The sequence below is a fragment of the Pipra filicauda genome, unplaced genomic scaffold (genome assembly GCF_003945595.2).
Source record: "Pipra filicauda isolate LSUMZ 115617 unplaced genomic scaffold, ASM394559v2 scaffold235_size1210477_pilon, whole genome shotgun sequence".
Classification (NCBI taxonomy): Eukaryota; Metazoa; Chordata; class Aves; order Passeriformes; family Pipridae; genus Pipra; species Pipra filicauda.
The window spans coordinates 1,014,468-1,028,376 of record NW_024104349.1 but is presented as its reverse complement, the minus strand read 5'-3'; the positions used below and the strand labels follow the sequence as shown (position 1 = coordinate 1,028,376).

At 49.5% G+C, this 13,909-nt stretch overlaps 1 protein-coding gene across 10 annotated transcripts in view; it reads right to left on the bottom strand.

Moving 5' to 3' along the window:
• Positions 1-2,762: 2,762 nt before the first annotated feature.
• Positions 2,763-13,909, bottom strand: part of FBXO34 (F-box protein 34) — a 42,872-nt gene continuing 31,725 nt past the window's right edge. For all 10 annotated transcript variants that reach the window (XM_039381664.1, XM_027724399.2, XM_027724400.2 and 7 more), the window contains one exon: positions 2,763-7,776. In XM_039381664.1, the coding sequence (XP_039237598.1) occupies positions 5,625-7,776 (2,152 nt within the window). In that variant the 3' untranslated portion in view covers positions 2,763-5,624. The remainder of the gene's footprint in view (positions 7,777-13,909) is intronic.

Sequence of the window (13,909 nt, the reverse complement as noted above, 5' to 3'; positions counted from 1 at the left end):
TCAGGGCCCAGGGGGTTTGGGCACTGTTGGCTCATGGCACTTTATGACTTGGATCCTTTGCAGCTCTGAGCAACCAGCACACAACAGTATGGGTTACTGGGCTCATACTGTGCAGCCCCTTCTGGCTCATTTATTTTGCACTGGACCCTGCCATCTAAATACCTTTTTGGTTGTGTTTCTTTTTGTTTTTCATAGGCATTTCAGTCCCTCTTTCGTTGCTGCCTTTGTGCTACTTCGAGCCCCGAAAGGTCAGGCCATGACTCAGCTTCGTACACTGAATGAACTTAGGGAAAGAAAATCCAACACAGTAACTTTTCTAAGCCATATACTTCCTATCCATGTTTTCCAGAATAATTTATTCACAGCCATGTCACGTTCTGAGAGTGCACAAGGGCACGGTGAGGGTGTTCAAACGTGGTGGGGTGGGGCTTTCCACGGAAGGCTTTTTTTGTAACAGAACACAAAAGTTGTGGCGGTTTTTTTAAAAGTGTTTTGCACATGTGTAGCTGAGGGAGAACTGTGTGTGTCCAAACCTTGAGTGCAATCACCGTTTTCCAGGTTGTTTGGGGAGGGAGGGAGGGCAGGAATATCTGTAGTTATAGATATTTGAAGGCAGCCAGCTGAGAGTTTACAAAACACTTTGCGTAGCATGAACGAACACGGGAATTTCAGCTCAGGCCGTGACTTTTGGCCGTGACCAGTGACCTGGGGTGGCCAGTTTGAGCTGCCAAGGAAGGGCCTGATTTTGGGTGCCCAGCCCCAATCAGGTGCCTTTGAAGGGTCTCAGATGGGACACCCAGGGGTGGCTTTTCACCTGCGAAAACTCACGGCCTCTCTCCGCAACTTCCGATGTAACTGAACACAAATGGTTTGGTTGTTGGTTTGTTTTTGTTTTTTTTTTCTAAATTTTATTGTATTATTGCAATAAATCTTTAACAGTAATTTTTTTTTTTTTTTAAAGTTGTATATTTATAACTGTTACCTCTGTGTGGTCTGTTTTTCACCATGCTGGGTGAAAGTACACAAGAATTTCCAGCCTTCAAAGCATCACAGGGACCAGACCTGTTACAGTGCAATCAGTCGTACAGCGGTGGAATAAGCAATACCCATTCTAAAAAAATACTCTTACATAAAATAACTGCATCTCCAGGGGAGCAGGAGGCAGGTTCCTGCACAACACACACACACACATCCCTCTATGTACATGTAAACGGGTAAATCTCTCAGCCTGGCTCGGGGCTGCTCGTGTGCTGGGTGACGTTTGTTTCTGCAGGTGCTGAATTCCTGCTGCGTGCAAAGGGGGATGCTCCTCCTTGCAAGGTCATTTCAGGATGCAAGATGTGGCTTTTTACGGATGTAATTGTTAAAGTGAGGCAGTGAGTGTCTGAGCAACAGGGATGGGAAAGGGCTGAGCAGGCTCTGCCCTGGGGCCGTGGTGGCCTGGCAGCCTATGGGTTACAGGCTGCTGAATGATGGAGGAAAACCAACCCCTCCCACTCGATTTTTTGTGATGTATCTGATGGGAAGGACTGATGCCCTGTGATTCCTGGCTGCTGCACACTCAGGAGTGGGAGCAGCAGCCACCTGGGGTTCCTGCACACAGAGCTGGGGGCAGGTTGTTGCCTCAGTGACAGCACAGTCAGTTCTGCCCATGGGCAAAGCCAAGCCTGGCTTTGAGCTCAGATCATGTCTATGGGATGTTCAGGTCAGCTCTGCTTAAGCAGGGCCAGCAGCAGGAGGTTTTGTCCTCTGCCCACACTGGTTTGTGGCAGGAGAGCAGCCTGATAATGCCCTGAGTCCTGTCCCTACTCCATGGTTGCCTGGACCAGCCAAAGGCAGGCTGGGAAGAGAAACAGCCCAGGGTGAGGCTTCAGCACCATTCCCACTCTGCGAGAAGTGGGACTCGAGAGAGAGGTTGGATGTTTAAGTGCAGTTTTGTGCAGGTGTGAAATCCCAGAATGGCCTGGGTTGGAAGAGACCTTAAAGCCCATCTCATTCCAACCCCTTGCCATGGGAAGGGACACCTTCCACTAGACCAGGTTGCTCCAAGCCCCGTCCAACCTGGCCTTGGACACGTCCAGGGATGGGGCAGCCACAGCTTCTCTGGGCAACCTGTGCCAGGGCCTCCCCACCCTCACAGCCAGGAATTTCTTCCTAATATCCCGTCTAATCCTGTCCTGTCAGTTTGAAGCCATTCCCCCTTGTCCTGTCCCTCCAGGCCCTTGTCCAAAGTCCCTCTCCAGCTCTCCTGGAGCCCCTTTAGGCACTGGGAGGGGCTCTAAGGTCTCCCTGGAGCCTTCTCTTCTCCAGGTTGAACACCCCCAGCTCTCCCACCCTTTCTCCATAATAGAGGTGCTCCAGCCCTTAGAGCATCTCCGTGGCCCTAATGACAGTTCCAGGGGCTGCCATAGGGGCAGAAACTGCAGGAAGTGCCCTGAGCTCCACTGCAGCATCTCAGCACCTCATCCCAGGGAGCAGAGACACAGCAAAGGGAAAAGCTGCTGCAGGAACAGCCAGGATGGAGCAAGAGCCCAAACACAAGCCTCAGCCATGGGCAGCTTTTTCTGTGGCGTCCATGCCAGGAGAGTCCCAGAGCTTGATGAAAACTGGAAGCTCACAGACAATAGAAATGTTATTACAACTTCTTCGCTGGCATATCTGGAAATTCAGTCCAGACACTCCAACTGCTCCCAGGCAGGGAAGTCAAGCACATGGTGCAGTCCTTCATCCTCAGTTCTAAACACTGAACTTTGTAAATCCAACACTGGATTGTTGTTTTAATTGACTCGTAGGAAACAAAAAAGTTCACTGGACCTTGGGTTCTCCCTGAACCATCCGTTAAGGAAACAGAAATTTGCACTTTACTACTTTTTAGGAAAGAAAAAGCCTGCAGACAGCTCAGCATGGCAACACTCAGAACCAACCCACATCTGGATGCAAAAGCTTGTTCTGCAAAACAATTTTTAACAGCAATGCTGTGCAACAGGGACAGTTCCAGCAAACAATGTAATAAATGATGTATAAACCAGCCCACGCTCCCCAGCCACCTCAGGGGGAGGGCAGGGATGGGGCAGGGTAGATAACAAGTTGTCCTCCAGATTTACCTGTTCCAAGGAACAAAATAGCCTAATGATATTTTATTCTTGTTTTTCCCCTTGTTCAACAAAGGTGACCAAAATCTCACACTCTGTTCCAAAAAAAATGACCTCACTGGCCCCTTATCTAATTACAAAATATTTTCCTCTGCCGCTCTGTTCCAGCCTCGCAGGGACTTTCCTCACTGCTACTCAGCCTCAAGTTTTCCAGAGTCTTGGGTGGGGGGCAGGAAAGCAGCTTCTTTCCCCTTTCCCTTAATCAAAATCAAGCTGGAGGCCTTTGATGCCGATGGCTTTGGCCAAACAACAGCCTGGCAGTTGCTTTGCTGCTCATCCGGGGGGAGCAGATGGAAGTTTGGGTGAAGCCTGCGCCCCGTTATGGGATGAAGTCACGGATTAACCAGGGATCCTGCTTTTCCTCTCCCTCTTCCCAGCCGATTACAAGGAGGGCCGCACCCTCCTCTTAGATTCCTGGTCTCATTCCTCGTGGTTGTCATCATGTCTGCAGCGCAGGGAGGCTGAGCAGCCAGGGAGGGGTGTCTGATGCCCGGGGTGGCAGGAGCAGGTAAAGGCAAAAAATAAACCCAGCACATCCTTTAAATCTCCCTGAGCTCATCAAACCCACACTTCATCAGGCTGCAAGGGCTCGGTTTTCCTTCTCTCACAGTTAAGGGAAAGAATAAAAGCATCCGCCTTCAAACCCTCTCTGTCCTCGCTCCGGAACCAGGTGAGTCGCTCCATGTGATCCCAGTGCAGCTGAAGTGGAAGGAGGTGGGAAGCTCAGCCTGGCCCCCACAGCCAGCAGTTTTCCACACCTTGCCAACAGGATGAGCCAGGGGCAGGGCCACCTCATCCAGAACTCCTGCCCTTTCCAGGTGCCCCCTGGGGTTTGCAGGGCAGAGGAAGGCCTGGGATGAGCCCCGTAGGAAGGTGGCACTGGCTCTTCTTGCACCAGGTCAGAGATTCTGGCTGCTCCAGCTGGAATGGTCCAGGAGTCCATCCATGCCTTGAGAAGGGGCAGAGAAACAGCACCAAGTGTGGGGAGAGAAGGGACTTGGACAGTGCAAAGGCACAGCTGCCACGCTCCGTTTGGCTCCCTGGAAAAAGGGCTGCTGCTCCACTGACTCAGCTCCCAGGAGCTGAACGTGGATTGTCCAGGGTCCATTCCCAGATTTCCAAACCACTCACCCTCAGAGGGGTGTAACTGGAGTCTGGATCACAGCATTGCAGGAGAGGAATGTATTCAGGGAAATACTGCAACAGATGCCATGCTCCGCTCCCATTCCCCGTTTGAGCAATCGCTGTTCACCCAACACAAACCGTCACCATTCCCCTGGAAAGCACCGACTCACACCCAAGGAATGAGATGCCAGAGGCTGCAGCAGAGCAGGGCGAAGCACTGCAAGCATTTCTGTTGAAAGGGACAAACTCCACATAGAGCAGACGGCAAAGCTTCCAGCACATCACAGAGCCAAGGCAACTCCACATCCATCCTACTGGACCCAGGGTCTTGTCCTGGAGCTTCCAGGGAACAAGGCGGGTGCCCACACAAGAGCCAAGAAGCAAGATGACCAGAAAGTCCCTGTTTTTGCAAGCTTTACACACCTAGCACCAGAATTCCCGACAACAGGAGCCTCTGCTGCACACAGGGCTGACAGGAAGGAAAGGAAAAGCTGGAATCTGTGAATGTTACAGCAGGGAGTTCTCCAAGGAATAGAGATTTGGGGGTGGGTTTTTTGTTCTGTTGTTAGTAGGACAGGTTTGCCAGAGGAAGCTCACTGCACGTCTGAACTACAGCACAGCACCAAGTTTCTGCCACGTGTTTTACAGCATTTTTATTTCGGGGCAAAAGTCTTACAAGAGAAAGTCTGGTAAGGCAGATCTAGAATGCACGTTTTATTCATGTAAAAAAAAAAAAAAAACAAACCAAAAAAAAAAACCAAAAAAACCAAACCAGACAACATGGGTAAGGTAGACAAGAATTTTTTTTTTATATTCTGACTATACAATAATATTCATCTCTTTTTTTTTTTTATTTTTAAATCCACTGCCACGCTACTATAATGGGTCTGTTCTATAGTCTAAGTTTCAGGTTGTCCAGTTAAGTTGTCTGCAGCTTCTTTAAACAAGTTGACCTTTACCTATTTAGAGTTTCTTCTCAGAAACATTCATATATTATGCGGAATATACAGATTTTGAAACAAGACACTTAAAAACACACACACCTATAGCCGCAACACTGGGATAGCTGCATTGTAGGGGGTTACCTTGTTCAGCCAGCTGTAGACTCTGTATGTACAATTAGGGGTTTTTTTATAGTGTTATTTACAGAGATAGACTAAAAGCTCTCTTTAATCTAAAAGGTAAAGGCTCTTGTGTTTGAGTATGTGCAGTTTCATAGCCCTGTGGAAAACAAAACAAAACAAACAAAAAAAAAAATAACCACGACAATTATATACACTGTAAACAGCACAAGGCATGAGAATCTCCTCCTACCCCAAACAATCTTGCAGGAAAAGTGTATGTGCACTAATATTCCTCTTCCACTTCGGCTCCCGCTCCTCTGGTCTTCTTGTGGATGGCGCGGTTAAAGCTGTGGCAGGCGGGGACCCAGTGATTGTCGTGGAGACCCAACTTACAGCCCGGGATGCCCTTCTGGGACCGATGGCAGCACATCCAGTAGCCAGGCCCGTAGGGCAGGGCCTGGCAGTAGGGTTTGGGGTGCCACCGGCACAGCGACACGTCCCCCTTCACGTACTTCTTCTTGCACTGCTTGCAGGGGTCCTCCCGGTACCGGGGGTCCCGGACCCAGCGCGAGTCCGCCGGCCGGATGTTGTAGTACTCGATGATGAACTTGAAGTAGTAGCAAGTGCATTTCAGGGCCACCAGGCTCCTGGTAGGGAGCAACCCAAAGATCTTCACTATGATGTGGTGAGGCAGGAAGGCCATATACTGCTGAGGCTCCAGAAGCTGCTGGATTTTAAACCTGGTCTCCAGAAAGTCATGCGAGACCTGCCTTTTCAGGCAGGAAGCGTCAAGTACTTGCAAGGCCCCTTCTGCGGGAGGGACAGAGGGGGCCGATGGCTCTGTAGGGACACTGCTCCTGACACACAACCTGCCGGATGCCAAAGCATCCTCATCCTCATTCTGGGCTACTTCTCCTGGCTTCTCTTGGGTACTTTCCCGCAGTGGCTGTTGCTCATGAGCAGCAGGCTGGTCGTCCTGGAGGAAAAACAGCCTCCCCGGGAGCGAATCCTCACTAGAAGTGGAGTTGGAGAGCTTCTCTTTCCTGCACCCTTTCTCAGTCTTGGTGACGGATATACTGATGCACAAGGGCTCCTTCCTCGCAGGATGCAGGCTCTGCTTTGGGAAAATCACAGGCTCCTTCGACGTACAATCAACAGTCGCGTTTTTGCTCTGCAAGGGATCCGGTGGCAGCCTGGCAGCAGGAGCTGGACACGAGGACAGCAGAGCTCTGGGAGGCTCAATCCGTGTCTCAGTGTCGCTCCTGCCGGCTGCCATCGCCAGCACCGCGTGAGCAAGTCCCGAATTCACATTCCCCATCCGGGTATCCAGCCCCGAAGGAAAAGGCCGCCGAGCAGAGGCGCCGCCATCCCACAACTCGGCGTCACCCAGAGCACCACAACGACCTCTGTATCCAGCCTCTGCCACCCCCGCCTCCCCCAAGCCATCCCCCTGAGCCAGAACCCCCGGCACCCCCTTCCCCGCCTCTCCCTCGGGCTGGGTGCCGTTGGCCAGGAGCACCCTCCCGACGTTTCTGCGGAAGCTGTTGTTCCGGGAGAGGCTCCCAGCCTCCCGCTCGCTCTGGCGCCTCAGGCACTCCGACTCCAGCTTGGCCACCATGTCCAGCACGCGCACGGGCTCGCCCTGCTGCTCCGCGTGCACCTCGCACGCCCCGGCCGAGGAAAAAGGGTCGGAGCTGGGAAGGGCCCCCCTGGGCTGAGCGCTCGGCCTCGTGGCAGGGGCAGCCGTGCAGGTTTTAGCACAATCCACCAGCAAAGCACTCGCTCGCTGCTCCAGGAAAGCCACCATCTCTATCACCGAGAGGGACCGGCCCGGGAACGCCCCCTCTCCGCTGTCATTCCCGTAGTGCACCGAGCAGTGCTCGATGCCACAGGCAAAAGGCTCCGGCTGGGAGCACCTGGCATTGGCCTCCCTCATCCTTTCCAGTTGGATTTTGGCTTTTTTGAGGTCCACCGATTTTTTCCTGCGCTTGGCCGTCCTCCCGTCGATGTCCCACGTGCTCTTGATTTTCATGGAGCCCACCCGGCTGGTGCTGCTGCACTGCTGGGCCGCAAAGAAGGCAATTTTCTCCTTCGTGTTGCCAGGTTTCACCACGGCCCAGACATCCAGAGGCCCTTCCCCTTCCTCTCCCTGGTGGATCGTCGCCGACAGGGCGTTCTTCTTTTCCCTTGCACTTGGGCCATCCGCTGGACCTTTCCCGTTCATATTGCACATAATATTTGGATAAATAATCCCCAGAAGCTTTTGAGATGGAGTCACGAGGGAGGGTTTTGGGAAAACGCTCAGTTTGGTGCAGGTGGTGTATTTTTCTCCTTGTGCTGATCCCTGGTGGCCTCGCAGGGAATCCTGGCTTATTTCTGGGGATCGCTCTTTCTTCTGTAACTTGAGATATGGCTTTAAGTGCATACCAGAGACCCTGGAAAAACAGAAAGGGGAGAAGTTATAGTTGCAAAATATGTCTGTCTGGAATTAGAGAAGGTGGCCCGGGGTAGGCAGCATCCCACACCTCAAGAAGAACCACATGAGAAAGGAAAACACAGCAACCAAATCTCCAACATCCACCCTTGGAAAACTTCCTGCAGGAGAAGAGAACTTCCCATTAGATAAATCTGTTGCAAGGAGAAATCCTGGAGTTTATCAGTTGTGAAAACATAGCCAGTGGTTCATTCTAGAGTTAGAGGCATCCTTCTGCCCGTTCGTTCCTTAATCCAGTTAGTTGTAAGGTACACGTGGGTCATGGAGTTTGTCTCCTGAAAAGAGTATATTTGATAGTGGATGTCCAGATAAAGTACAGTTAAAGCTGAAAAGGGAAATTAGCAAGTGTAATTACGTTCACCAGAGACCCCAGTGGGTATCTAAATTCCTAGTACCACCCAAAGTCACTGAATGGCTTGAGCTGGACCTTAAAAACCACCTCGTTTCACCCCCCTGCCATGGGCAGGGAGACCTTCCACCATCCCAGGTTGCTCCAAGCCCCGTCCAACCTGGCCTTGAACACTTCCAGGGGTGGGGCAGCCACAGCTTCCCTGGGCAATGAAACTTACCCTTTAGAATATTGATAATGGCAAATTTGGTGACTTTCTCATAAGGGTCCTTACATTATACATCAGATACCCCCCCCCCCAAAAGCGAGAGAAGCATCACGTACAGCTGAAGAGACCCACTCTCAAGGACATGTTTTCATGGTTAGGAATTTAAGAGCTGTGAAGGACCACTTGGATGCTGCTGACACTGCAGCAGCAGCATTCCTGCAGCACTCAACTCCTCCGTTCTGTCACACCCTCACAGTCACCTTCCATTCAAAGCTCAGAGCCCGGGGCGCTGCCACACAGGGTGCAATCATCAGGAGACTCCAGGCTCTTCTCCCAGGAGTATCACAGAAGCATATTACAGAACTAACTATAGATTATGTTTCCATGGTAATCTTTGAATTGTTACACTCAAAGGCCTCCACTTTGAAATGGGGATAATCTGTGCTTGCTAGCTGAGGAGCAGCAGGTTCAATGCCACATCCATCAGGAGCCGATACGGACACATTCAGGCACTGAACACGTTTCCCCGGAGAGCTACCACCAAGACAGTTGCTTAAGCACTGCATTTGTAGCCTAAAAACAGCTTTTAATTAAAAACCTTATGGCACAACATCTACAAAGTCTGACAAATTTACAGCTGATGCTGCCCAAGCGGAGGAAGCCTCCAGCACCAGGAGCAGCCATGCTGCTTAACCATTGCTTTCCCTGGATATTTCCCTCTGGCCCTAGTGATAAGAAGTGAGGGGCAGGCATAGGGGCTTGGGGGAGGTATATCAAGAGGAAGGGCTTAGTTTACCTTTCTGTGCCCCTTTGCTCCACACAGTGCATTGAAGGCCAGGAAGCAGACCCTGGAAAGGATGATGCTATCCTACGTTCTTTCCCTCTGGATTTTATAGGAAAACCATCACCTCATTCTTGCAACCAGACAGCGCCAAAACCATCTGCATCTCACCTACAGACTGTGGGGGTACGAGATCTCAGTGCTGCAGATACACCTACCTAGTTCCTGGGTTAATTCTCTCCCTGTGCCTCCTGCCTGCTAATTCCAGCTCGTTGGAATTGGGTCACCTCCCAGTTTAGTCTCCTCTGCAAAACGCGACTGAGCTATTTTGTTTGCCTCTCCACTTGGATGCTAAAAGCTGAAATAATCTCACAAAAATAGAACTTCAGGGTGCTGAAACAGATGCATGAAGAGAATATGGAAGATCAAGGCTGCTGGAGTTTGCTCCGGCCTCATTTTCCACAGGGCCTGGCTCATTTTGTCTGCACTTTAGCAAAGCAGGGTCAGGCCCCTGATGCGCCCCGGCCAAAGCCCGGCCCAGAGGAGCAGCAGGTGAAGCACTGCAGCAAACTGCTGCAGGGAACAGTGCCTGCAGCCCTCCCTTCCCTTCCAGAAGGACATTCTGGAGCTGTGCTTCCCAGATTAGAGAGAGACAAAAAGCTCCGGTGGCCGCCCGCCACCGTTCCCTGGGGAGAAGAGGTGAATGCAATTAAATACAAGATTTGCATGCTGAAGTCTCCTGAGCCAGGAGCAGAAGATCAAATTTCATTCATGAGTTCTCATGCCAAGGTGTTTGAAAAATGAGCTGAGCTTGTTCATAAAAGGCTTTCTTCAAGCAGTTTTCAGGAATCCGGGAGGACAATCGGCTCAACACCCTTTATTAAGAGAAGCTGCAAATGAAGGTGAGACCAGGTATTATAAGAATGAAAACAGGACCAAACTGGTTACCCCAACAGGCTCAGGGGACACGTTTAGCCAGCAAAGTTGGTTCAGCTGCTCCCAGCTATTTCTGGTCTACGGAGAAAGACAAAGGGTAGAGTTCTGCCTCACCTATCACAGATTTCTTGTTTAAGGTTATATTTCCTCCTGTGTTTCAGTTAGTCCCTGGCTCAGCCAACAATACCATTTAAGGTTGAAAAGTTATAATTTACATAACAAAATTATGCCTTACTCAGAAGTTTTACTGCCAGAATAATTGCCTCATTTGAATTCAGCACCCAGTTCATTGCACACGTTCTAATGGATCTGGATTTAAAGAAAATCTTCATCTAATAACTTCAGACAGCTATAAAAGAACACTGCAAACTCCACCTGACCAGCTGTCACCTGCCTCGCAGTTTTCCAGCAGCAGGGAAGAGAACTTCCATTTTAAAAGGGATCTTAGTAATGGACCTTACCTGAAAGTGGCACTTGGAAAAAACGAGCCCCCACCTCACACGCACTTTGCTGTGGATATTCAGAACGAACTTTTAGGCAAACACAGCTTCTTCCCTGCACGTCAGCAGCACATTTCATCTCTAGCTCCTAGAATTAGAACAAGCCTTCCCAGCAGAAATGGCTTTGAAGATGAACCAGAGCCCAGTCCCCACCCACAGACTCCCCTATTTCTGCAACATCTCAGTGCTGGCAAGTGGAGAACTGTGGCAGCTGCAGGTAAAGCTTTTAAATATTTTAAACCACCAAAAATAGTTGCTAAAAGGTGAAGTCACTGACAATTCCCTATGAAACTTAATTCCAGAATAATTCTGTTTGCTTTCCTCCGCCCTTTAAGTTATCAAGCTTTCTAATTTTATCTTTAGAGACAATGACTCTTCAGAAGTCCACAGAGCACACATAAAAAGGTTTTCAATCCCAAACGTGCGGTTTGAAATTGCTGATAAGAGAGAATTCTGCCAGGAATGATCAGCACTGAAACAACGAGCAGTGCTGCCTTCATGCTGTTATTCCATCCTTAAGCTGATGAAATAAAGGGGCCAGTTTTTTTTATTTCTAATCAGCCATGTCTGAAAAACAGGATACTTGCACTGCTGGAATGACACTGCTGTTTTCCTAAGTCGTAACTACAGCTTGTTTCCACTGTAGTTTTATCAAGTTAGTTATCCACATTGTTGATACAGAAATATATTCCTTTATATGAGCACAAACACACACACAGCCCTCTCCTCTTCCCACTGAAGACCCACTTGTGGACTCCCCATCCCTGGAAGTGTCCAAGGCCAGGCTGGATAGGGCTTGGAGCACCCTGGTCTAGTGCCCATGGCAGAAGGGTTGGAATGAGATGGTCTTTGAGGTCTCTTCCAAGCCAAATGATTCCATGATTCTTACTTGCCAAGCTGGCCAGAATCTTCCTGCATCCTTTTGTACTTATATATGTCCTAAATCACAGCAGCCTAAAAAAATAATACATTTGCTTTAGTGGTAACTCCAAAGTTGGAGGGAAAACTGGTAAAAAAAGGCTCGGTTTTTACAACTCCTTTGTGAGGTCCACAGAGAACCTTAATGCCTCTCACTGTCAGGGACTCTCATGATGCCCTTGTGAAGCCAAAAGATTTCCTCTGGCCAGCAAGAACAACAACAAAAAAAGTACAATATTTCCAAACAGAATATTTACACTGCAAGTTTTCTGGGCAAAGCACCGGAAGGTTTTGTTAAGGAGAAAATTTCCATCAAAACCCCCAAGTTTCCTGTGGATTTCTTCTTGTAAACACACCAACTGCAGTCGACAAAAGTTTCTTGCGTTGCTGACTGTGCACCCAGTGCCAGCTACAACTCTGAAAAAACCCTCAGGACACACTAACAGAAGGCAGAAGAAGCCAAAAAAAAATAATAAAAAAAGGAGTAAAAAAAAAAAAAAAAATCAACAACAATAAAAACCCACACCAAGCATAACCTCTGGCAAGGCTTTTCTCCTCCCTGGCATGCCATTCTCTGTCCACAGGGCTCAGCTCCTCTGTAAAGGACACTGACAATTAGCAAGGACTGAGCACTGAATGTGAGTTAACTATGGTCAACCACTTGTTATTTCTGGAAGGGCTTGGTGGGTCCTTTGGGCTCAATCTCCAGTACCATTTCCATCCCCTTTGCACTGCCAGGGCAAGGCAGAGCAGACAGAGAGCTGCTTCAAAGGCATTCCACGGATTCTGCCGGGGCGGGAAAGTCCCGGCTGAGCAGCCGGGATGGAAGAGGCTCTGCTGCTCACTGGAGCTTGTTCTGGCACGTGGCAAGTGTCCAAGCTCGGGGAAGGGCGGGTTGGGAAGCACGACGCTCCGGAGCTGGGGCGGGTTCGACACCGGCAGCTGTGGAGGCATCTGATTTCTAGAAAACCCACTCCCTTGGAGCAGCAGCTGCTCCAGACCCACCTCCCAGCGCCTGCAAAATGCCTCTTGCATCTCTCAGAGAGCCAGCAAGGATTCTTACGGGATTTGAAGGCAAACAGAAGGTATCTGGCTGCTGAGGGAGAGCTCTCTGTCCAAGTGGCCAGCCTGGGGGAAGCGGGAGCAAGCCAAAAACGTGGGGCAGAGCTGGCCCAAAAGAGCTGAGGAACTGAATGCAAAGAAAACACCTGAGTGTTCACCCCATCAGGTGTTCAAATAACCTGACTCTGGGGGAGACAGCACCCAAATGTAGCTGCACACAGGCATGAAGTCCATCATCCTCACCACATCCTCACCACACAGAGGTTTCAGGTGACACAACACACACCCAAGCCCAACACACACCACTCCAGTTCGAGGGCTCCCACCCATTAATGTTCTGGACACATTTTATACTAGACACCCACACACTCTTCAACGTAAAGCACAGTCAACTTGGCTACTTTCTAAAGTTTATACAGGAAGAAGTGCCACTGCTTTGCCAGGCTTTTGTATAAAAGCACTTACCGTGAAGCGAGTGACGTAGAAGCGGTTCTTTGTTGAGCCTCAGGAACCTCAAACCCCTGCTCCCTGCTTCCCAACCACACTGGAGATGACACAGGGATGACATAAAGCAGAAGGGAACAAAATGAACTGACAGATTTGGTGTTCAAGGTTATAAGCTGCTCCAGAAACGTGTAGCTCAAAGACAACCACGTGCCTGTGGTGGAACAGGCTGAGATGAGAAGAAATCACAGAAGGACAGTAAGAGAAACAGTGGTGGTTTTATAGATCTGCTTAAAACTGCCCAGAGCAGCACAGATACGTGACATGCTTCCTTCTGGAAGTCTTATACCTCTCTTACTTTAACATTTGTTTTCTGATTTATTAACAGCAACAGGACCAAGACCTTTCTTCACATCATAGCACAACATGTATTTCTTCAAACAGCTAACGAACCAACACAAAGTGATGCTATTTATAGCCTTCATTTTTGTGCATATTGTAATGAGAACACATGAAAGGTTGTAGAAATTAACCTTGGACCACACGATCAGTCGGAGACTCGGCGTTCAAAAGAAAAGAATAAGTGAAAGTACATCTGAAAGCAAGTCATAAGGTTGCTCTTTTGAAACTCAAGACTGAAAGGAACTGGTTCATGAAGTTCAAGATGTGGCGCAGAAGATTTCACTGCAGGCAGATTTCTCCAGGAGCCAAAAGGTGTTTTCATTATTAAGAACACATCCCAAACAAGAACTGAAGAAACTCCAACTGGATGTGATCCTTTTTCGTGAAGGATACAAGAAGCAGACGCAGGTTTCAAGTCACATCACTTAGAAACTCGTATCTCGGAGCTCAAAAAGTCCAGGGATAAACATGAGA